The following is a 22,682-nucleotide window of genomic DNA, read 5'->3' as shown; positions in this document are numbered from 1 at the left end:
CACTTTGAGAGTCATCAAAGTGGTGGGGCTTGGGAACAAAATTGGGATTTTGCTGCCAATCCCAGATACGGTTTGCTGGTGGATACTGGACATCATAGGCTGATTGTGCGGGTGGTTGTGGTTGTGGTGGGCTGGTGGCTGACGCTCTGCTTTGTCCTTGAATTGAGGAGTCAGCAGCGTGGGTCCCAGCATGGGCTGGTGAGTCACACATGGCTGTGCCACTACCATCACCACTACCACCATCTGCTGATGCCTGTGGTCTATCCATGCCAAGTGTAGCCACATCATCCTCACTATCACTATCTAAACCTGGTGTAGGGCCACGGGATGTACTCCAGGATGTACTCTGGGATGTGCTCCGTCCCCTGGGCACAGCACAGGGTACACTACCCAAGCGCATGCGGTGGCGTACATACCGACGCTTCACTGGTGAATATGATTCCTCACTATCACTACTCGAATGATCGTCAAGAGCAATAAAATCACAATCCACGTCACTATCATCATCATTACTGAAGTCAGAGGCCTGGCCATGCGAAAATAATAGTTTTCTTTTGCATTGAGGTACAACTGACCATGAATGAGGAGTGCCCACACCAGAGGTAGAAGGTTGAGGATCGTCAGGGTTTTCTGCACTATTATCGATATCCTGGTCATTCCATTCGGTCACTAACTGATCAAAGCCAAAAAATTCGTCTTCATTTCCACTTCCATCAGTGTCAGAACTATCAGACAGGAAAAGGAGAGTCCCAATTTTCCGTGGAGTGAGAGCTGACATGCGACGAGGCATGATGAACAAGGGTAACTGAGCCAGCGTTCTCACAATGCTATGTGGGCGCCTAGATTTTTTGTTTATGGCGCACACCCACCACGCAGACCCGTTCTCTCACATGTAGGCCTATGAGCGCTTTCACGCTAAATTTGACAGCGCTAGAATTTTGGCGTAGATCGATGGTTTGGACACTCAACGTGAAGCCGTAGATCTACAGGATGGACCCTGAAAGGGTTAAGCATCCCAGAGCGATTAAATGCATATACAGTTCACTCATTACTTACCTTAACCCTTAAATGGTCCAAACGTATATATACGTTTTTTCAACATTTGAAAGTATGTAAAAAAATGTAGATCTTCTTTCTTGTTTTACATTTAACCCTTTCAGGGTCCAAGGCCCAAATCTGGAGTCACGCACCAGTGTCCAAGAATTTTAAAAAAAAAAATTTGTTATTTTTTCTTATGAAATCGTAGAGAATCTTTTTGTGAAGGTAATAAAACAAAAAGTACGAAATTTGGTGGAAAATTGATGAAATTATGCTCTCGTGAATTTTGATGTGTCAGCGATATTTACGAATCGGCGATTTTGCCGACTTTGACTCCCATTTTAGGCCAATTACATTATTCCAGTCAACCAAATTCTTAGCTATTTCACTAGTATTACTTCTATTCTATCGATTGAGCACAAGAAATCGCCAAGTCAACTGTTTCAACTACAAAATAAAGTGATCGGAAATTGTTAATTTGGCCAATTTAACACAAAGTTCAAAATATTCCAATTTCAAAATAGGGTCCAGAATGAACAATGTAGGCATTCCTGGTACTAAACTAACATTTCCTCTGTTCATTAGTTATGTTTTGAGGCTTTACAAATAAATTCCATTTTGATTTTTTATTCACATAATGAATTTTTATTCACACCAAAAAATAGAAGATTTACTGTTATGCAATACTGTAATAATTGTATAAATATCATCACCATATTTGTGAATGTATATTAGACCCACCAGCTGACGTGTATTAGACGTGTGAGGTCGTTTGTTTACTCTTGAATATCGGCAAAAATTTAACATTTCTGCTACTTTGAGCTCAGTTTCAAGTCATTTACAGTGCTAAAACCAATCAAAATCATCTCTATTTCTGTAATATGTCTTCCATTCTATCAAATGAGACCAAGAAATCGCAAATACAACTATAAAAAACATACGAAAAAACACTGCAAAGTTGCTGTTTTAATCGAAAAATCATGATTTCAGTTTTTTTCTCTCATTATACACAGTGTGCTGCAGGATCTGTTTTATGTGGTGCACACATACCACATAGATGTATTCTCTCATATCTAGGCCCAAATGTACCACTCACAGTTTATCAGAGTGAGCTGAGCTCATGGCGTAGATCTACGGTTTGGACCCTGAACGTAAAGCCGTAGATCTACGGGACGGACCCTGAAAGGGTTAAAAATGTGTAAAAAAACTTTTATCTACATTTTTTTTTCTTATTTTTGAAAATATGTAAAAAAAACGTAGATCTACTTTTGGAGCACAACAGATTTGAACGTCAATCTGTTTGGACCGTTTAAGGGTTAAAATATGTAGGGTCAAATGTGAGTAAACGAGATAAAACAAATAAAGGAAAGAGAGAGAGAGAATGAGTACGTACATGAGAGAGGACACTCGTGGAGTTATGCAAACAAACCAGGCAAACATGAGTTATGTAAACAAAGTGTACACGTCTAGTTTGTGTACAAGTTAATTGTTTACAAGTTGTCTTTACGTTGATACAGTAGAATAAATAGAGGAACACTCCCATTTTCATGTAACACTATTTTTTAGAAGAAATGACGCTCTGAGTGAAGGCATACGAAAGGAATAATTTTCTACAGTTACCCCCAGTAACACATTTTCTTTTATGTTGGACTAGAGAAAATGCTATTCTTGCCATCACTTGTACAAGTTGTCTGGCTCTCACATCTTATATTTGTTTATTTATTCTACTGTGGGGTGTATTTATCATCTTTATATGTTATGTACCATGTTTGTTATATACAGTGGAACCTCAAAAATCGAACTGCTCCCAACACAACCAATTCTGTAAGTGTATTTTTGTAAGTGCTTTTATAAGTGTATTTTTGAGGGTCTGAAATGGACAAATCTAATTTACATTATTCCTGATGGGAATAAATTCATTCGGTAAAGGCACTCGGACAGCCTTCTGGACCGAAGAAAGTTCGATATTTGAGGTTCCACTGTAATTTTGAAAAAAATATCATAGCTGGATTAATAAAAATGAGTATATTAACGTAATATACGACGTTTAATGAGACTGGGTGATTATTATCATTACTAATATGGCGTCACTCATATAAGTCGTCTGGTTCCCACATCTCATATTTATGTTCATTTATTCTACTGTGTAATGTATTTATCATCTATGTTATGTATCATGGATTAATGAAAATGTGTACAGTGGACCCCCGCATACCGTTGGCATCACATAACGTTAAATCCACATACCGATACATTTTATCGCTAAGATTTTGCCTCGCATACCGCTAAAAAACCCGCTCAACGCTATTCGTCCGAGACGCGTCTAATGTGCGGCCTGAGCCAGCCTCACATGTTCCGCCGGTGGCATTGTTTACAAGCCAGCCTCCGCGGTAACATCCAAGCATACAATCGGAACATTTCATATTATTACAGTGTTTTTGGTGATTTTATCTGCAAAATAAGTGACCATGGGCCCCAAGAAAGCTTCTAGTGCCAACCCATGGGTAAAAAGGGTGAGAAATATTATCGAAATACTGTGGTACCATGGTCATCTGCTGATGCTGCTGCTGCTGTAGCACTGTCAGCTGCTGCTGCTGCTGCTGTAGCACCGTCAGCTGCTGCTGTACCACCGTCAGCTGCTGCTGCTGCTGTAGTACCGTCTGCTGCTGCTGTAGCACCGTCTGCTGCTGCTGTAGCACTGTCAGCTGCTGCTGAAGCACTGTCAGCTGCTGCTGCTGCTGCTGCAGCACTGTCAGCTGCTGCTGAAGCACTGTCAGCTGCTGCTGCTGCTGCTGTAGCACTGTCAGCTGCTGCTGCTGCTGCTGTAGCACCATCAGCTGCTGCTGCTGCTGTATCACCGTCAGCTGCTGCTGCTGCTGTAGTACCGTCTGCTGCTGCTGTAGCACTGTCAGCTGCTGCTGCTGCTGCTGTAGCACTGTCAGCTGCTGCTGCTGCTGCTGCTGCTGCTGTAGCACCGTTGTTGGTGTGGCTTATTGAGAATACCAAGAAACAATTAACCCCAGAGGGTTAGCCACCCAGGATAACCCAAAAAAGTCAGTGTCATCGAAGACTATCTAATTTATTTCCATTGGGGTCCTTAATCTTGTCTCCCAGGATGCAACCCACACCAGTCGACTAACACCCAGGTGAACAGGGAAAAATGCCTGGAACTAGTGCTCATATTGGTGAATTTAAAGCCAGCAAAGGTTAGTTTGAGAGATTTAAGAATCGTAGTGGCATACACAGTGTGATAAGGCCTGTTCAGGAAGAAAATGCCAAACAGGACCTACAGTACTCAGGAGGAAAAGGCACTCCCAGGACACAGTGTCTCATCAGTCATTGCTGCATCTTCAATAAAGGTGTCATTTAGTCTTCATTTAGTAGAGTAGTACATGCACAATATATGTACATTGTGCATGTACTACTCTACTACTGTGCATGTATCCTTCTCTTTGTGTGTAGGAAAATGTATATTTCATATGGTAAAAAAAAAAAATTTCATACTTTTGGGTGTCTTGCACGGATTAATTTGATTTCCATTATTTCTTATGGGGAAAATTCATTCGCATAACGATAATTTCGCATAACAATGAGCTCTCAGGAACGGATTAATATCGTTATATGGGGGTCCACTGTATACAGTGGACCCTCGCCTAACGCTATTAATCCGTTCCTGAGAGCTCAATGTTAGGCGAAATTATCATCAGGCGAATTAATTTTCCCCATAAGAAACAAGGGAAATCAAATTAATCCGTGCAGGACACCCCAAAGTATGAACAAAAAAAAATTTTTACCACATGAAATATTAATTTTAATGCACACAAACTGAAGAAGACATGCACAGTTACATGACACTTACCTTCATTGAAGATCTGGTGATGACTGATGGGATGGGAGGAGGGGAGAGTGTTGATGGTGTTATTGTTTAGAAGGGGAATCCCCTTCCATTAGGACTTGAGGTGGTAAGTCCTTTTCCAGGGTTACTTCTCTTCTTCTTTTAATGCCACTAGGACCAGCTTGAGAGTCACTGGACTTCTGTCACCCAACATATCTGTCCATAGAGGCCTGTACCTACCATTCCTTTATGACATTCCTAAAGTGTTTCACAACATTGTCAGTGTAATAGTCACCAGCACAGCTTGCAATAGCTGTGTGAGGGTGATTTTCATCAAAAAAGGTTTGCACTTTAAGCCACATTGCACACATTTCCTTAATCTTTGAAGTAGGCAACTTCCTCAATTTCTCTATCCCCTCTTCCAAAGCAGTTTCCTCAGGTGTGGCCTCTTGCTGTTGAAGATGATCTAGCAGCTCATCAGTGGTTAGTTCTTCATTGTCCTCCTCCAACAACTCTTCCACATCCTCCCCACTAACCTCCAACCCCAAGGACTTCCCCAATGCCACAATGGATTCCTCAACTGGCATAGGACTTCCAGGGTTAGCCTCAAACCCTTCAAAATCCCTTTTGTCTACACATTCTGGCCACAGTTTCTCCCAAGCAGAGTTCAAGGTCCTCTTAGTCACTTCCTCCCAAGCCTTACCTATAATGTTTACACAATTGAGGATGCTAAAGTGATCTCTCCAAAACTCTCTTAGAGTCAATTGAGTTTCTGAGGTCACTACAAAGCACCTTTCAAACATAGCTTTTGTGTACAGTTTCTTGAAGTTGGAAATGACCTGCTGGTCCATAGGCTGCAGGAAAGTAGTAGTATTAGGAGGCAAAAACTTCACCTTAATGAAGCTCATTTCCGCAAAAAGTCGCTCTGCCACGTCTGAAGGATGACCAGGAGCATTGTCTAATACCAGGATGCACTTAAGGTCTAATTTCTTTTCAATTAGGTAATTTTTCACAGTGCGGGCAAATGCATGGTGTAACCAGTCATAGAAAAAGTCCCTAGTGACCCATGCCTTACTGTTTGCCCTCCACAGCACACACAAATTAGCCTTGAGGACATTGTTTTTCCTGAACACTCTGGGAGTTTCAGAGTGATACACCAATAAAGGCTTCACTTTGCAATCACCACTAGCATTGGCACACATCAACAGAGTAAGCCTGTCTTTCATAGGCTTATGTCCTGGGAGTGCCTTTTCCTCCTGAGTAATGTACGTCCTGTTTGGCATTTTCTTCCAAAACAGGCCTGTTTCGTCACAATTAAACACTTGCTCAGGTTTCAGTCCTTCACTGTCTATGTACTCCTTGAATTCCTGCACATATTTTTCAGCCGCTTTGTGGTCCGAACTGGCAGCCTCACCATGCCTTACCACACTATGAATGCCACTACGATTCTTAAATCTCTCAAACCAACCTTTGATGGCCTTAAATTCACTCACATCATCACTAGTTGCAGGCATTTTTCTAATTAAATCCTCATGCAACTTCCTAGCCTTTTCACATATGATCGCTTGAGAGATGCTATCTCCTGCTATCTGTTTTTCGTTTATCCACACCAATAACAGTCTCTCAACATCTTCCATCACTTGCGATCTCTGTTTTGAAAACAAAGTTGCACCTTTGGCAAGAACAGCTTCCTTGATTGCCATTTTCTTGGCCACAATAGTAGTGATGGTTGATTGGGGTTTTGTGTACAACCTGGCCAGCTCAGAGACACGCACTTCACTTTCATACTTAGCATGATCTCTTTCTACATATCCATAGTAATTCTCATTCTTTTTGCTGTAGGGTTGGCACTAGAAGCTTTCTTGAGGCCCATGGTGACTTATTTTGCAGGTGCAATCACTAAAAAGGCTGTGATAATATGAAATGTTCCGACTGTATGCTTGGAAGCGACCACGGTGGCTGGCTTGTAAACACTGGCAACCAAGGAACAAGTGAGTCGGGCTCAGGCCGCACGTGGACGCGTCTTGAATGAACCCCATTGAGCGAGTTTCTTAGTGCTAGCCGAGGCAAAATTTTTGCGTTAAAATGTATCGCTAGGCGGATTTAACGTTATGCGATGCGTTCGTTAGGCGAGGTTCCACTGTATTAACATAATATATGACATTTAATTTGAGACTATGATTATTATTGAGTATTATTATCATTACTAATATGGCATCTCGAGACATAAGACACTCTTACTGATTTTAATGTATACCTGCATGCCAGCACAGTGTGCAAGTTTATTTAGGTACAGGTATACATAAGCATAATTATCAGAGTATATACCTCTTCAAGGGGGGCTCCTAGGCGTGGTGAAGAGGCTCTTGGTCTAAGGAATTAGACCTGTTGGTCTCCTTCCTCAGACCAAACCTAATTACCCCCCAACCCCCCTTCCCTATCCCATCCTCCCCTTTTTCCTTTCCTCCTCCTCCTCCCCACCCCTCCCTTTTGCCCTTCCTCTTTTTGGCCTTTGGGATTTTTCCCACAGGCGCACTAGTTCCTAGGTAGGGGAAAGCGTACCAGGGTCCGTCCCATTCCATTGAGGTTCTTGGTGGTGGCGTAGTTTGCTATGGAATCTGGATCGCCTGGGGATGTCCCGATCCCTCTCCGGTATCCCAGAGGATGGCTTTGGGTGTCTTTCGGGCGACGGGTGTATCTCTGGAGCCACCTTTCGGATTCCGGGGGTGGTGGCCAAAGGAGGTATGCTTTGTGGCAGATATCCGGCCGCCCTCTCTTCTGTCCACCAATGTAGCTCGGCAGATGTGAGGTTGCTATCCCAGATTGCTGGTTTACTGGCATGAAGGGTAGGGTATGGCACGGGTTCCATGCTGCATCTGTGCTTACGGTGCTGAGGTCCTCTTGGGGGCGGAGGGAGATTTCTGGCCCTTTCATTCCTCCTAGGAACTATCCCTACACAAATAACCCGCACATAAAAGAGAGAAGCTTACAACGACGTTTCGGTCCGACTTGGACCATTGACAAAGTCACACTAACAGAGGTGGAGCAGGACGGCTATATATAGGCAGGAAGAGGTGGAGGTAGTAGTAGTAGTAGTAGTAGTAGTAGTAGTAGTAGTAGTAGTAGTAGTACAAGAATTGTATATAATACCGACAGGATGAAATGACACATGCACAACACCCGGGCATCCCCACCGTAGACGTTTCGCCATCCAGCCAGCCACTGGATGGCGAAACGTCCACAACAAAGACAACCAGACGCCGCACATGTGTCTTAATTTCATCAGTAGTTGTAGTAGAAGAAGAAGAGGTAGTAGTAGTGGTAGAAGTGGGAAATAAGGAAGACGAGCCAGTCAAAAACAAAGGAAGGGGAGCACTGCAAGAGAGCTAGAAACCCACAGAGGGAGAGCAAGCGCACCGAGGTGCGTGAAAGGGGAAGTGGTGAAATAAAATAAAAGAAGAAGGAACAGAAACACAAGACAGGAGAGAGAAAGACAACCCAGAGGAGAAAAGGAGAGAGGAAAGGGGAAGAGGAAGAAGAAAAAGAAGAAGAAGAAGAAGAAGAAGAAGAAGAAGAAGAAGAAGAAGAAGAAGAAGAAGAAGAAGAAGAAGAAGAAGAAGAAGAAGAAGAAGAAGAAGGAGAAGAAGAAGAAGAAGAAAAAAAATGAGGATTCAGGTTAAGTCACGGGTGTTCTGAAGTTTGGAGCATTTTACAATGTAGTGGGAGAGGAAGGCATCTACAGAGACGAAGCCAGGGCTAAGGTTCATACAAGGAAAGTTGTGTATAAGAGAGGATTCAACTAAACGGCGACTGTTCGAGTTGGAAGTAGGGAAGACAGTTTTAGCAGAAGACCAGTCAATAGGATGGCTATGATCTCTGACGTGACAGAAAAGAGCATTGTTAGTGTCGGCAAGCCTAACACTATTTTTGTGCTCCCTAAGTCTCTCAGAAAGAGATCGACCAGTTTCTCCGAAGTATTGAAGAGGACAGGAGGAGCAAGAAATAGAGTAGACACCAGGAACATCTGTAGAGGGAGGAGAGGTATGAACGAGATTAGTGCGAAGAGTGTTAGTCTGGCGGAAGGTAAGCTTGATGTCTAAGGGAACAGTCGCCGTTTAGTTGAATCCTCTCTTATACACAACTTTCCTTGTATGAACCTTAGCCCTGGCTTCGTCTCTGTAGATGCCTTCCTCTCCCACTACATTGTAAAATGCTCCAAACTTCAGAACACCCGTGACTTAACCTGAATCCTCATTTTTTTTTTTTTCTTCTTCTTCTTCTTCTCCTTCTTCTTCTTCTTCTTCTTCTTCTTCTTCTTCTTCTTCTTCTTCTTCTTCTTCTTCTTCTTCTTCTTCTTTTTCTTCTTCCTCTTCCCCTTTCCTCTCTCCTTTTCTCCTCTGGGTTGTCTTTCTCTCTCCTGTCTCGTGTTTCTGTTCCTTCTTCCTTTATTTTATTTCACCACTTCCCCTTTCACGCACCTCGGTGCGCTTGCTCTCCCTCTGTGGGTTTCTAGCTCTCTTGCAGTGCTCCCCTTCCTTTGTTTTTGACTGGCTCGTCTTCCTTATTTCCCACTTCTACCACTACCACTACTACTACCTCTTCTTCTTCTACTACAACTACTGATGAAATTAAGACACATGTGCGGCGTCTGGTTGTCTTTGTTGTGGACGTTTCGCCATCCAGTGGCTGGCTGGATGGCGAAACGTCTACGGTGGGGATGCCCGGGTGTTGTGCATGTGTCATTTCATCCTGTCGGTATTATATACAATTCTTGTACTACTACTACTACTACTACTACCTCCACCTCTTCCTGCCTGTATATAGCCGTCCTGCTCCACCTCTGTTAGTGTGACTTTGTCAATGGTCCAAGTCGGACCGAAACGTCGTCGTAAGCTTCTCTCTTTTATGTGCGGGTTATTTGTGTATCGTTCCAGTCACGGTATTGTGCCTTTTTGTTATTTAGGAACTATCCCTCCCCGGTCCCCCCCTTTTTTATTCTTTTTTTTATTTTTATTTTCTTTTTTTTACTTTTGTTTTCTTAAAAACAAAAAGAAAGAAGAAACCTAACAATAGAGTTCCCAATCCATGACCCCGCTATCCCCGGGCCCTTTCTTGTTACCGCACCCCGTTCTGACCTCGCCTCGTCTTTTGACCACTCTTTGGACACTCCTAAGGCCCCTGTACATCTTGCTGGTGCTGTTTCGTCACCCGCTTCAGGTGCAGGGGTTTCGACTGACTCCTTCGATTTGTCTGACCTTCGCTCTCCTTTGACTATGCTTCCGGCCTCTCCCTCTACGGTGCGGCAACTTTCAAATCGCCAGCCCGTCCCACATCGGACCAACTCTGGTCCCTCTCCACACTCGGTTTCGGACCACACAATGGACTAAATTCTTTAAGACTGACTTCTTCTACTGCCTATCTTTCCGACCATAGTATTGGTAAAGCACTCCCATGCCATGTTGGTAGATACATTTCATTTCATGCCCTCAAGAGTGGTATGCACATTGTCACTGTCCAGAATGCTACCCAAGCTCATGATCTTTCTCTCCTGTCTCATATTGATACTGACTTAAGAAATCGTAATGACATGATTGCAAATAAACCATACCCCCAGCCGGGATTGAACCCACGGTCATAGAGTCTCAAAACTCCAGCCCGTCGCGTTAGCCACTAGACCAGCTAGCCACAATAAGATTCATCCAACTAGGTATATTTCTACACCATAGGAAAGTTAGCACAGGCACCTCTGTGACCACAAATGCAAGTTTTTACAGACAAATCTCCAGCTAGCGTGGCCGTGACGAACTCTAGCTCAAGTCCCTTCACTGCCGTCAACATGACTTAAGAAATCGTAATGACACGATTGCAAATAAACCATACCCCTGGCCGGGATTGAACCCGCGGTCATAGAGTCTCAAAACTCCAGCCCGTCGCGTTAGCCACTAGACCAGCTAGCCACAATAAGATTCATCCAACTAGGTATAGTGGCTAACGCGACGGGCTGGAGTTTTGAGACTCTATGACCGCGGGTTCAATCCCGGCCGGGGGTATGGTTTATTTGCAATCGTGTCATTACGATTTCTTAAGTCATGTTGACGGCAGTGAAGGGACTTGAGCTAGAGTTCGTCACGGCCACGCTAGCTGGAGATTCGTCTGTAAAAACTTGCATTTGTGGTCACAGAGGTGCCTGTGCTAACTTTCCTATGGTGTAGAAATATACCTAGTTGGATGAATCTTATTGTGGCTAGCTGGTCTAGTGGCTAACGCGACGGGCTGGAGTTTTGAGACTCTATGACCGCGGGTTCAATCCCGGCCGGGGGTATGGTTTATTTGCAATCGTGTCATTACGATTTCTTAAGTCATGTTGACGGCAGTGAAGGGACTTGAGCTAGAGTTCATCACGGCCACGCTAGCTGGAGATTCGTCTGTAAAAACTTGCATTTGTGGTCACAGAGGTGCCTGTGCTAACTTTCCTATGGTGTAGAAATATACCTAGTTGGATGAATCTTATTGTGGCTAGCTGGTCTAGTGGCTAACGCGACGGGCTGGAGTTTTGAGACTCTATGACCGCGGGTTCAATCCCGGCCGGGGTATGGTTCATATTGATACTACTCCTATCACTATTGAAAAACATCTTTCTCTCAATACTTGTAGTGGTACTGTCATTCTGCCTCATACCATAGTCCAACAGAATTTCCAGACATGTGGCAATGACATTCTTGAACAGCTGGAACTCCAGGATCTCCCAATTCTCAAAGTAGACACTAATGTCCTTCCTGCCCATGGGCGGAGGCGATACCCTTGCAATGTGGCTCGATTAACTTTCGACAGCCGTGAACTCCCATCCTCTGTTTATGTCGTGGGACATCGGTTACAAGTTTGAAAGGTGATCCCTACGCCGCAACAGTGTAGAAATTGCTGGCGTTTTGGTCACCCAGCGAAATATTGCAGATCTATAGCTGAATGCCCAGTCTGTGGTGCCAACAACCATTCTAATACGTCTTGCAGTCAACCTCCCTCTTGCCTTAATTGCCATGAGGCTCACCCTTCATACTCTCGCCGTTGCCAGGTCTACTTAAATGAGCGTGAAATCTGTTGCCTCAAAGAGGCAGAAGGTCTCCCTTATGCTATGGCAGTTTCTCATCTCCGCCTCCAAGGGAGACTACCCCGTGTTTCTTATTCTCGTGTTTCCAAACGTCCCCCCACTTCTGGGGCCCCATCTTCTGCAGCCTCCTCTGTGGTTACCCCTCCCATAGCCACTCCGGTATCTAATTCTTTTGCTGTCCTGGGCTCTGACATCCCTACTTCAACACCTCAGTCTGTTCTCACATCTTCGTGTCCTTCCTCACAAGCCCTGGTATCGACAAGACCTCGTATAACACCTTATACCAATTGCCCCTCTACTTCTCAGAAGTCCAAAAATTCCCCATTGCTCAAATCTTCTTTGGCCCCCTCCTTCCCTTCTTCCACCTCTGCATTTTACCTTTCCAGTCTCTGTGCCTAGTTCTTCCCCTCTCTCTGGCTCTATTACAAGTGTGGAGGTTCACCCTCCTCCTCGTACTATGCCTTCCACCCGCATCCCCTCCCAAGTTTCTCCCCCTTCTGCCACCTCCCAGGTTTCTGTCTCTTCTGTCCCCTCCCAAACTTCTTCTCCAGTCCCCTACACTCTTTTGTCCCCCCCCTACTTTGGTACAGTCCATTACTGTCCCCATCTTTACTCACCCTTCTCCTTCTACCTCCAATACTGTCTCCCATACATCTTTGAATTCAGAAACACTTGAAGCCATTTCAGAATATATTGCAGAGACTAAACCTTCAATGGACACTGATCCACCTCCTGTTCCTTCTCTTCCCTCTCCTCCATCTCCACAACTCCATTCCTCACAACGCTCCATTCCTTCGCTGCTTGAACGTCTTCCAATGCCACCGCACGTTGACTTTTCTAACCCCTCTAGTCCGTAGGTACCCTTCCCTATGGATTCCTGGTATTTTCCTCATTGTCAATCATGGCCTATTTACAGTGGAATATCCGCTGTCTCGGGTAATCGGGGTGAGCTTCAGATGTTGCTTTCCAGGTTTTTCCCTGTTGGTGTTTGCTTACAAGAGCCAAAATTACACTCAGCTGTTTTCCAACCTATCTCAGGCTATAATTTATTGTCTTCTTTGGATCCTTTCTCAGATGGGACCTTTAATGAAAGTGCCCTTCTTCTACGCAATGATATTCCATACTGTCAACTATTTGTCCATACATCGCTGCATTACACTGCAGCCCGTATCCACTTGAATAAGTGGTTTACAATATGTTCTTTATATCTCTCTCCTTCTCTGGCATTTTCTATCCCAGATTTTGCCTTTCTTGTTTCATCCTTACCACCCCACCACCTCTGTTACTTGGCGATTTTAATGCCCACCATTTCTTCTAGAGGGGGTCTCATTGTGACTCACGTGGCATTCAGTTGGGGGCTTTTCTCGCCTTTCACCCCCTCCATGTTTTAAATATGGGTTCTCCCACCCATTTTGATCCTTGTACTCATACTCTCTCTTGCATCAATCTATCGGTCTGCTCTTCCTCCACTGCACTAGACTTCGCCTGGTCTGTTCTACCTGACTTACATGACAGCAATCATTTTCCAATCATTCTTACTGCTCCTTCATATTCACCACCTTTCCATAGCCCTCGCTGGCAATTTGATAAGGCAAATTGGGACCTATACTCGCAACTCACTGCTTTTAGTGAGGTTCCTTCTTCATCCTCCATTGATGAGCTCCTACACCTCTTCTCGACATCAGTTTTAACCACAGCTTCTCATTCTATACCCCAAACCTCAAGCAGGCATTCTCAGAAGTGCGTGCCTTGGTGGTCTCCTGCTTGTGCTCGTGCAGTACGTTGGAAACACGCTGCATGGGGCAGGTACCGGTACAATAGAACCAATGAGAGACTTCCTGATTTTAAGCAGAAGCGTGCAGTCGTTCGCCGTGTCATCTGTGGGGCTAAATGCACTTGCTGGTGAGATTATGTTTCCATTATCACCTCTGCTTCCTCTATGAGTACAGTCTGGAAAAAAGTGGGGAAATTGAGTGGTAAATACTCTCCTGACCCGGTTCCTGTTCTACGGGTCGCCAATGTTGATATAGCAAACCCTCTTCGTTGCCACTGAAACTGGCACTCATCTGGTCCATATTTCCCGGGGGCTCCATCTATGCCCCTCGTTTCTTTCCTCAAAGTCTGCCAGAGAGTTAGTACCCTTGGACTTTTCTTCTCTCAGAGAAGAACAGTATAATGTGCCTTTTACACTTCGGGAACTGGAGGCAACACTCTCAGCTTGCCGATCAGTAGCTGGGCCTGACAACATTCATATTCGGATGTTACAACATTTACATCAGTCAGCCCTTGTAGTCCTCTTACACCTCTTCAATCTTATTTGGTCACAAGGAGTTCTTCCCCAGCTGTGGAAATCTGCCATTGTTCTCCCTTTCCACAAGCCGGGTACTACGGGACATGATGCCTCCCACTATCGTCCCATTGCTCTTACTAGTGCAGTTTGCAAAATGATGGAACGTCTGGTAAATCAACGTTTAATGTGGTATTTAGAGACACACAACAGTCTCTCCACCAGTCAATATGGCTTTCATAAGGGCTGATCTACCATAGACCCCTTACTATGCCTGGATACATATGTGTGTAATGCCTTTGTGAATAATCACTCAGTTATTGCCATATTTTTTGACCTTGAGAAGGCATATGACACAACTTGGAGGTATAATATTTTGGCCCAAGCTCACTCCTTAGGCCTCCGAGGCAATCTACCATCCTTCCTTAAGAACTTTTTAACTGACAGACATTTCCGTGTTCGGGTCAATAATGTGCTCTCCCCAGACTTTGTCCAAGCTGAAGGTGTCCCTCAGGGATGTGTTCTGAGCACAACACTTTTTCTCCTTGCTATAAATGATTTGGCCTCTGTTCTTCCACCCAATATTTGGTCATCACTCTATGTTGATGTCTTCGCTATTGCTTGTACAGGCGCTGACTGTCACCTCATTACAGTTTCTCTCCAGCATGCGGTCGACCGTGTTTCCAATTGGGCCACCACGCATGGGTTTAAATTTTCCAGTACCAAAACTCACCAAATTACTTTCACTAGAAACTCTGTCATCTCCGATCATCCTTTGTACCTCTATGGCTCCTGTATCCCTGAACGTGATACAGTCAGGTTTCTAGGCCTTCTCTTTGACCGTAGGTTATCCTGGAAACCTCACATTACTTTTCTAGAGGCAACCTGTCACAGCCGGCTGAACCTTCTTAAAACCCTTGCTCATCTTTCCTGGGGAGCTGATCGTCGAACTCTGCTTCGCCTACATTCAGCCCTCATTTTATCGAAACTCGATTATGGTGACCAGATCTATTCAGCAGCCTCTCCTGCTACTCTCTCTAGCCTTAACCCCATCCATCACCAAGGATTATGTTTATGCCTTGGTGCTTTTCGCTCTTCCCATGTTGAGAGCCTCTATGCAGAGGTGAATGTTCCATCCTTGTCTGATCGCCATGATGCCCATTGCCTTCGCTACTATGTACACTCTCACAATCTCCGCAATCCTTCCATTTATAGAATGGTCACCAATATTAGTAGACATTCTTTATTTGTTCGCCGCCCCTGTTTGCTCTGTCCCTTCTCTCTTCGCCTACATTCGCTCATCTTCCATTCAGTTACCACCTTTATATGTTCGTGTAGCATCTCACTTTTCCCTACCCCCCTGGGAAGTTCCAGCTGTTCGAGTCTGTTCTTTCTCACTCCCTTGCTCGAAAGCCCAACTGCCTACGGTGGCTTCCCGCTTTCTTTTTCTTGACCACTTCCACTCTCATTCTCATGCCATCGCTGTGTACACAGATGGCTCTAAGTCTTCTGACAGCGTCGGATTCACAGCAGTGTTTCCGGACAGCATCGTGCGAGGGCATTTACTATCTTCGGCTAGCATTTTTACTGCTGAATTGTATGCCATTCTTGCAGCACTTATTCGTATCGCATCTATGCCTGTGTCATCATTTGTGGTTGTCTCAGACTCCCTTAGTGCTCTACAGGCTATATGGAAATTTGATACACCTCACCCCCTAGCTCTCTGTATCCAACTTTGGCTATGCCGTATCTCTACCAAGCATAAAGATATTGTTTTTTGTTGGGTCCCTGGTCATGTTGATGTACAGGGCAATGAACAGGCAGACACTGCTGCGCGGTCAGCAGTACGTGACCTACCAATTTCATATAGAGGTGTTCCATTTCCAGACTATTTTGCTGTAATAGCTACCCACCTTCACACCCGTTGGCAACAATGTTGGTCAACTTTAATCGGGAACAAACTTCATTCTATTAAACCGAGCATAGATTACTGGCCGTCTTCTTGTCATCAGTGCCGAGGTTGGGAGACTACTCTCTCCCGCCTTCGCATTGGCCACACTCGTCTTACTCATGGGTATCTCGTGGTGAGGCACCCTGCTCCTCTCTGTGAGCAGTGTCAAGTTCCAGTATCGATTAGCCACATTCTGCTAGACTGCCCTCTCTATCAACGAGCACTCAGAATTTACCTCCAACGTCGTCTCCACTCTACTACTCTCTCTTTACCTTCCCTTCTTGGTGATGGACCCTCCTTTAATCCTGACTCTCTCATTGACTTCTTGACAACGACTGATTTACTCCACAAACTCTGATGATGATACCTTTCGCACTCCCCTCAGCCCTTTCTACCTCAATCTCTTGCTGCCCTCTACCCTTTCACCATCCACTGCCCCATTGTTCTCTGTAACCTATTACTCATCCATCTCCCTTTTGCCACCTGCTACCCTCGCTTCCTTCCTGCCCTGCAGCGCTGTATTGCCCTTGTGGTTTAGCACTTCTTTTTGATTATAATAATAATAATCAGAGTACAGTGGACCCCTGGTTCACATTATTAATCTGTTCCTGAGAGCTCATCGTAAAGCAAAATTATCGGAAAGCGAATCAATTTTCCCCATAAGAAATAATGGAAATCAAATTAATCCGTGCAAGACACCCAAAAGTATGAAAAAAAAATTTTACCACATGAAATATTAAGTTTAATGCAATAGAATAATTACAATAACAATAATAACAATAGAATAATCACACGAGAATAATTGACACTTACCTTTAATGAAGATCTGGTGATGATTGATGGGATGGGAGGAGGGGAGAGTGTCAAAGTTTTTAATGTTTAGAAGGGAAATCGCTGTTTTGTAATCACAGTTGCACCTTTTGCAAGAACAGCTTCCTTGATTGTCATTTTCCTGCTCACTATAGTAGAGATGGTTGATTGGGATTTACTATACAACTTGGCCAGGTCCGACACACGCACTCCACTTTCATACTTTGCAATTATCTCTTTCTTCATTTCAATAGTCATTAGCACCCTTGGTCTTGATGGGTTGGCACTAGAAGCTTTCTTGGGGCCCATGGTGTCTTATTTTGCAGAAACAAGCACCAAAAACATGGATAATATGGAATATACCTAATGTATCCTTAGATGCGCGCACACTGGCTGGCTTGTAAACACTGGCACACACGGGGCAGTTCAGGCCACACGTAGACACGTCTCGTACGAATCGAATCACATACCGGGTTTTGTAATGGGAACCGAGGCAATTTTTTTGCGATGTAATGCTTTGGATACCGGATTTATCGGATACCGATGACTTCGCGAACCGGGGGTCCACTGTATATATAAAATATGAAATAACTTTTAAAAACACTTGAAATTTTGGAGTTTCCAGACACAATGGAGAGACATGGTGCTTACGGAGCTCATGGAGAATGCAAACAAACAGGGTGGGGTGCAGTGACCAAATTAGAAAGTCAGGTGGGGGAAGCCATATAGAGAGTCTAGGTCATAATTTGAAATGACCGTATTAGCAAAATGCCGTAAAGCGAAACGCCATAAAGCGGGGCCCTACTGTACATGGTGAGGTGAGCATGCAGAAGGGGTGAGGAGGAACAAACTCCAAGACGGCACTTGTGATTAACTATGGGATGGAACTGGTGTGGAGGATTGGGAATGGCTGTCACACCACACAACCATAACATACACTATGTAGGTATAACTGAATAATAATACAAAATACACTACTTTTGAAGGGTAGTAAAACTATCAGATAATGCACAGAAAAGCAGCTTTCACAGGCACCACCAACAAAATAAGTTTTAAGAGCCCACCCACAATTTTTTTCCCTTTTTAATTCTTCACCTTTCTCTTCTCTTTCTTTTGTCTGAAATAATGACCTGGAAGTATGTCAAACCTTTGTGCGAAGTGTGACTTTCTCATCCTGTAACTTGTTGACTTGATTCGTGAGATGCTCTATGATTTTTTTGCTGTTCTGCCAGTTGGTTTTGTTCACCCCGGGCAGATCAATGTCCTCACGAGGCTCAAGCTTCAACTGTTCTCTACAATTAAAAAGTATGTGTCAAGTGCAATAATAATCTACAGATGTGTAACAATAACATCACATACAAGTCTAAGTGTCTATGAAATTAATAAGAAGATAAATGTGAAGAGCTAAATGAAAGAAAACATTGGGAACAGCAGCATCTGCAAGTGCACAAGGGCATAATGACCAATTTTCCATACAGGTGCCCCTTGCTTTATAGAGCAGCTGCATTTTAGGCCCAAGACAATACTAAGCCCAACCTGGTCATCAACACTTGATTCTCTTTAGTAAGAACCTTAAAAATATTTTGTGAATCACAATGATCACATACACTGTCCATGTCAGCCCATGCTGACATGGACGTGGAGCAATCATGTGTCTTTGAACTCCATTAAATTAGCATTTTTTTCTGATCGTCCCAGAGGAGACAGAGTGCAAAAAATAGGCATATGCAATGTATAAAGTACATATACTTATTTAAAAACCCACAAAAAGGAAATATCAGCACTGAAGAGAAAAATATAGATTATAGTGTCAAGTGTAGAGTGCTATGCCTCAACCAGTGCTCCAATATTGGCTGTTACTGCCTATGGTGCCACTACAGGAAATTGTTTGTGACTAAAAGTGAACATAGATCAATGAGAGGAAGTCAATAAGATTAAGGCTTAGCACATAATTCCAAGAGCTTGGAAAAAACTACTCTTGTTCAAAACAAGAAAATAAGATAAAATTAGGAGTAACAAGTGTTAGAAGAAGAACCAGTGGGGTAGGCCAACATGGTGTTTCCACACAGTGCTGTCGTGTTATCACTATACGTACTGAGGGGTTGTCTACCCATATACAGTGAAAAAGTTTGGTTGTGAACTATAGTGTGCTGGAGAATGAGATACCTAAATAGTGAAAATACCTTGAAAACTGAAGTAAATAAAAAATAAATAAATAAGTTGATAGAGAGGTTTGGAGGGCCGACAACTGTTGAACTATCGTCGTAAGTAATATAGCAAGTGATAAGGCTACTGATGTGCAAGGATATAGTGATCTTAAACTGTGGATTAAAACAATCTTGGAAATCTCAAGTGCATAGTGTATAATGGTGTAATATACGGGTGTTATACATGGTCGAAAAGCACTAGCGAATTATTGCCAGATGTCGGCAGAGAAGTGGAAGTAAACAATCAGATGAGTATTGAACCACTGTCATAAGTAATATTGCGAGTGATAAGGGTACTGATGTGCAGTGATTGTGGATGATAACAATCTTGCAATCAATACCAAGTGTATTGTGTGTAATAAATGGGAGTTATATATGGACAAACAGCATAGTGTGAAGCTTTCACTTCACATGGTGAGGGTCTGGGTTCAATTCCTGGCGAAGGAGTGGAAACATCGAACGTGTTTCCTTACACTGGTTGTCTGTGTTCACCCATCAGTATAATGGGTACCTGGGTGTTAGTCGACTGGTGTGGGTCACATCCTGGGAAAAAACTGACCTAATTTGCCAAAAAGCTCAGCATAACAAGTGTCAGTACTGTGTACTTATGTGTACTCATGCTACTCATACCAGTAACCATTACATTCACTTCCGCCCTGCGTGAATCACTGACCGTTACGTCACTCACTTATGTGACTCAATGCTAACCTAGCATGACATCACAAACTCTTTGAATGCCCTCCGGGCACTGCAGCTCAGATGAAGACAAGGTATAGTAGAGAGTAGACAGGTCAGGTGCCAGGCTCTGAGTGCTCTCCCTTATTTTACAACTAATTTAAGTTACCAAGCCATCCATCATGTGTGTTCATTCCCAAATCCATTAATAAAACCCCCACAACAAAAGGGGCTTTCTATATAGTAGTACAGCGTACGTCACTGATGTCAGCTAGGCATGTATACATTGTACATGTAGTAAATAAAGATATTATTATTATTATTATTATTATTATTATTATTATTAATGAATTATTGCCAGATGTTGGCAGAGAAGTGAAAGTAAACAATCAAATGAAAGAACATCACTTATAGTGCAAAAAACACTTATAAATAGCAGTATTAAAAAAAAGTGATCAGTGAGTGTGAGTCTGGGAAGAATAAAATAATGAACATAACCCATAAACTGTCCAAACATAGAACTACATTTTCACTGTCAGCACTCCAAATATTTTATTTTTTCAATTAAAGAGGGCAATTTTCTGTGTGTAATAAGACCAAAACAAAAAAATTTAGGATCAGTACTTACCAAGATATAAGACCGTGAAGTTGGCACTGGATGCTCACTTGACAGCAACATAAAGTCCTGCCGCTTGCAGAAGTGTTGCCAATATGTAGTTTTTTCTCGTTTTTATTTTAATTTATATAATTACAGTAGAACTCCAGTTTTCATACTTAATCCACTCCAGAAGGTCAGTCAAATTCCGAAATGTATGAAAAACGAATTAATATTTCCCATAAATAATATAAATACAATTAATCCGTTCCAGACACCCAAAAATATTAACAAAAAATACATTTTTTAAAGAATAACTATAGTTTTACATACATAAAACAATGAGAAATAAATATAAATGACTAATTTTAATGATAAATGAAAATTACACACCTTTATTGAAGACTCCTGTTGGCATATTGAAGAAAGCGAGGAGGGGAGACAGAGATGAGGTTATTGTTTGGAAGGGGAATCCCCCCATAAGGACTTCAGGAATCAAAGCCCTCTCTGGGGTTACTTCCGTTCTTTGTTTTCTACTGGCACTGGACCCCTGTCACACTAAAAATTTGTCCAGATAGCTCTGTTTCTAGCATCTCTCTAAGATTTGCCTACAATGGGACAAGGTATTGTCACTGAACATGTTGCAGATACAACTTGTATCAACTTTGTCAGGGTGATATTTTTCAACAAAAGTTTGCAGCTCATTCTACTTTTCACAAATGTCCTTAATCACTGAAGAAGGCACCTTCTCCCCTCTCTCTTCTCCTCTGAAGCAATTTCCTCAGCTGTGGTCTGTTGCTGTTCCAGATGAAAGTCTTGTAGCTCTTCAGTGGTTAGCTCTTCCCTATGGTCCTCCACCAACTCTTCCACATCCCAGCCACTCACATCCAACCGCATGGACTTCCCTAAATACACAATACATTCTGAAACAAGCGTACGGTCGACAGGGTCAGCCTCAAACCCTTCAAAGTCCCTCTCTTGGACACAACCTGGCCACAATTTTCTCCAAGCAGAGTTCAAAGTCCTGGAAGTCACTTCCTGATACTGAAGTGATCTCTCCAGAACTCTCTTAGGGTCAATCAGTGTCCGAGGTCACTTCAAAGCACCTTTGAAACAGTGCTTTCATGTAGAGTTTTGAGACATTAGAAAGGACCTGCTGGTCCATGGGCTGGATGACAGGAGTCGTGTTAGGAGGCAAGAACTTCACTGTTATAAAACTGAAGTCCCTAAACAATTGGTCTTCCAAGTCTGGAGGATGAGCAGGAGCATTGTCCAGTACCAGGAGGCACTTAAGTGGCAAGTTATTTTCCAGGAGGTATTTTTTTCACACTCGGGCCAAACACTTCATGGACCCAGTCAATGAAAATTTGCCTCTTGACCCATGCCTTATTATTAGCTTTCCACATCACACACAATTTAGTCTTGACAACACTGTTTTTCTTGAACACACTGGGATTTTCAGAGTGATACACTAGTAAAGGTTTCACTTTGAAATCTCCACTAGCATTACCACAGAACGAAAGAGTTAGCCTATCCTTCATAGGCCTTTTCCTCCTGAGTGATGTAGGTCCTCTTTGGCATTTTCTTCCAAAAGAGGCCTGTTTCATCACAACTGAATACTTGTTGGGGGATGAATAGTTCAGCCTCTATGTACTCCTTGAATTCATCAACGAATTCTTCAGCTGCACGTTTGTCTGAACTTGCAGCCTCACCATGCCTTATAATACTGTGTATGCCACTACACTTCTTGAATCTGTTGAACCAGCCTTTGCTGGCCTTAAATTCACTAACAGCAGCACTCGTTCCAGGCATTTTCTTTACGAGATCTGCATGCAACTGCCTTACCTTTTCGCAAATGATCGACTCCACAACACTATCTCCCACTAACTGTTTCTGGTTGATCCTCATCAACAACTTCTCCACATCTTCAATTGTTTGTGATCTGTTTCATTAGCACATTTACCACCTTCGCAACTTTAGCTTCCTTAATTTCTACTTTCTTTGCCAAGATGGAACACATTGTTGATTTCGACTTCCCATACATCCTGGTAAGCTCAGCTAAACGTACGCCACTTTCGTATTTTTCTACAATCTCTTTCTTGAATTCTATTGTGTTTCTCACCTTCTACCTTCTTTACCATAGGGCTGGCACTATGAACTTTCTTTGAGCCCATGGTGG

At 43.3% G+C, this 22,682-nt stretch overlaps 1 protein-coding gene across 6 annotated transcripts in view; it reads right to left on the bottom strand.

Annotated features, from left to right (window-relative positions):
* LOC128705063 (centrosomal protein of 290 kDa) overlaps positions 1-22,682 on the bottom strand; it is a 448,876-nt gene that overhangs the window by 276,052 nt on the left and 150,142 nt on the right. For all 6 annotated transcript variants that reach the window (XM_070085555.1, XM_070085557.1, XM_070085556.1 and 3 more), the window contains one exon: positions 18,174-18,318. In XM_070085555.1, coding sequence (XP_069941656.1) covers positions 18,174-18,318 — 145 coding nt within the window. The remainder of the gene's footprint in view (positions 1-18,173; positions 18,319-22,682) is intronic.

The sequence above is a fragment of the Cherax quadricarinatus genome, chromosome 16, assembly GCF_038502225.1.
Source record: "Cherax quadricarinatus isolate ZL_2023a chromosome 16, ASM3850222v1, whole genome shotgun sequence".
Lineage (NCBI taxonomy): Eukaryota > Metazoa > Arthropoda > Malacostraca > Decapoda > Parastacidae > Cherax > Cherax quadricarinatus.
This window is presented reverse-complemented; position numbering and strand designations above follow the sequence as displayed.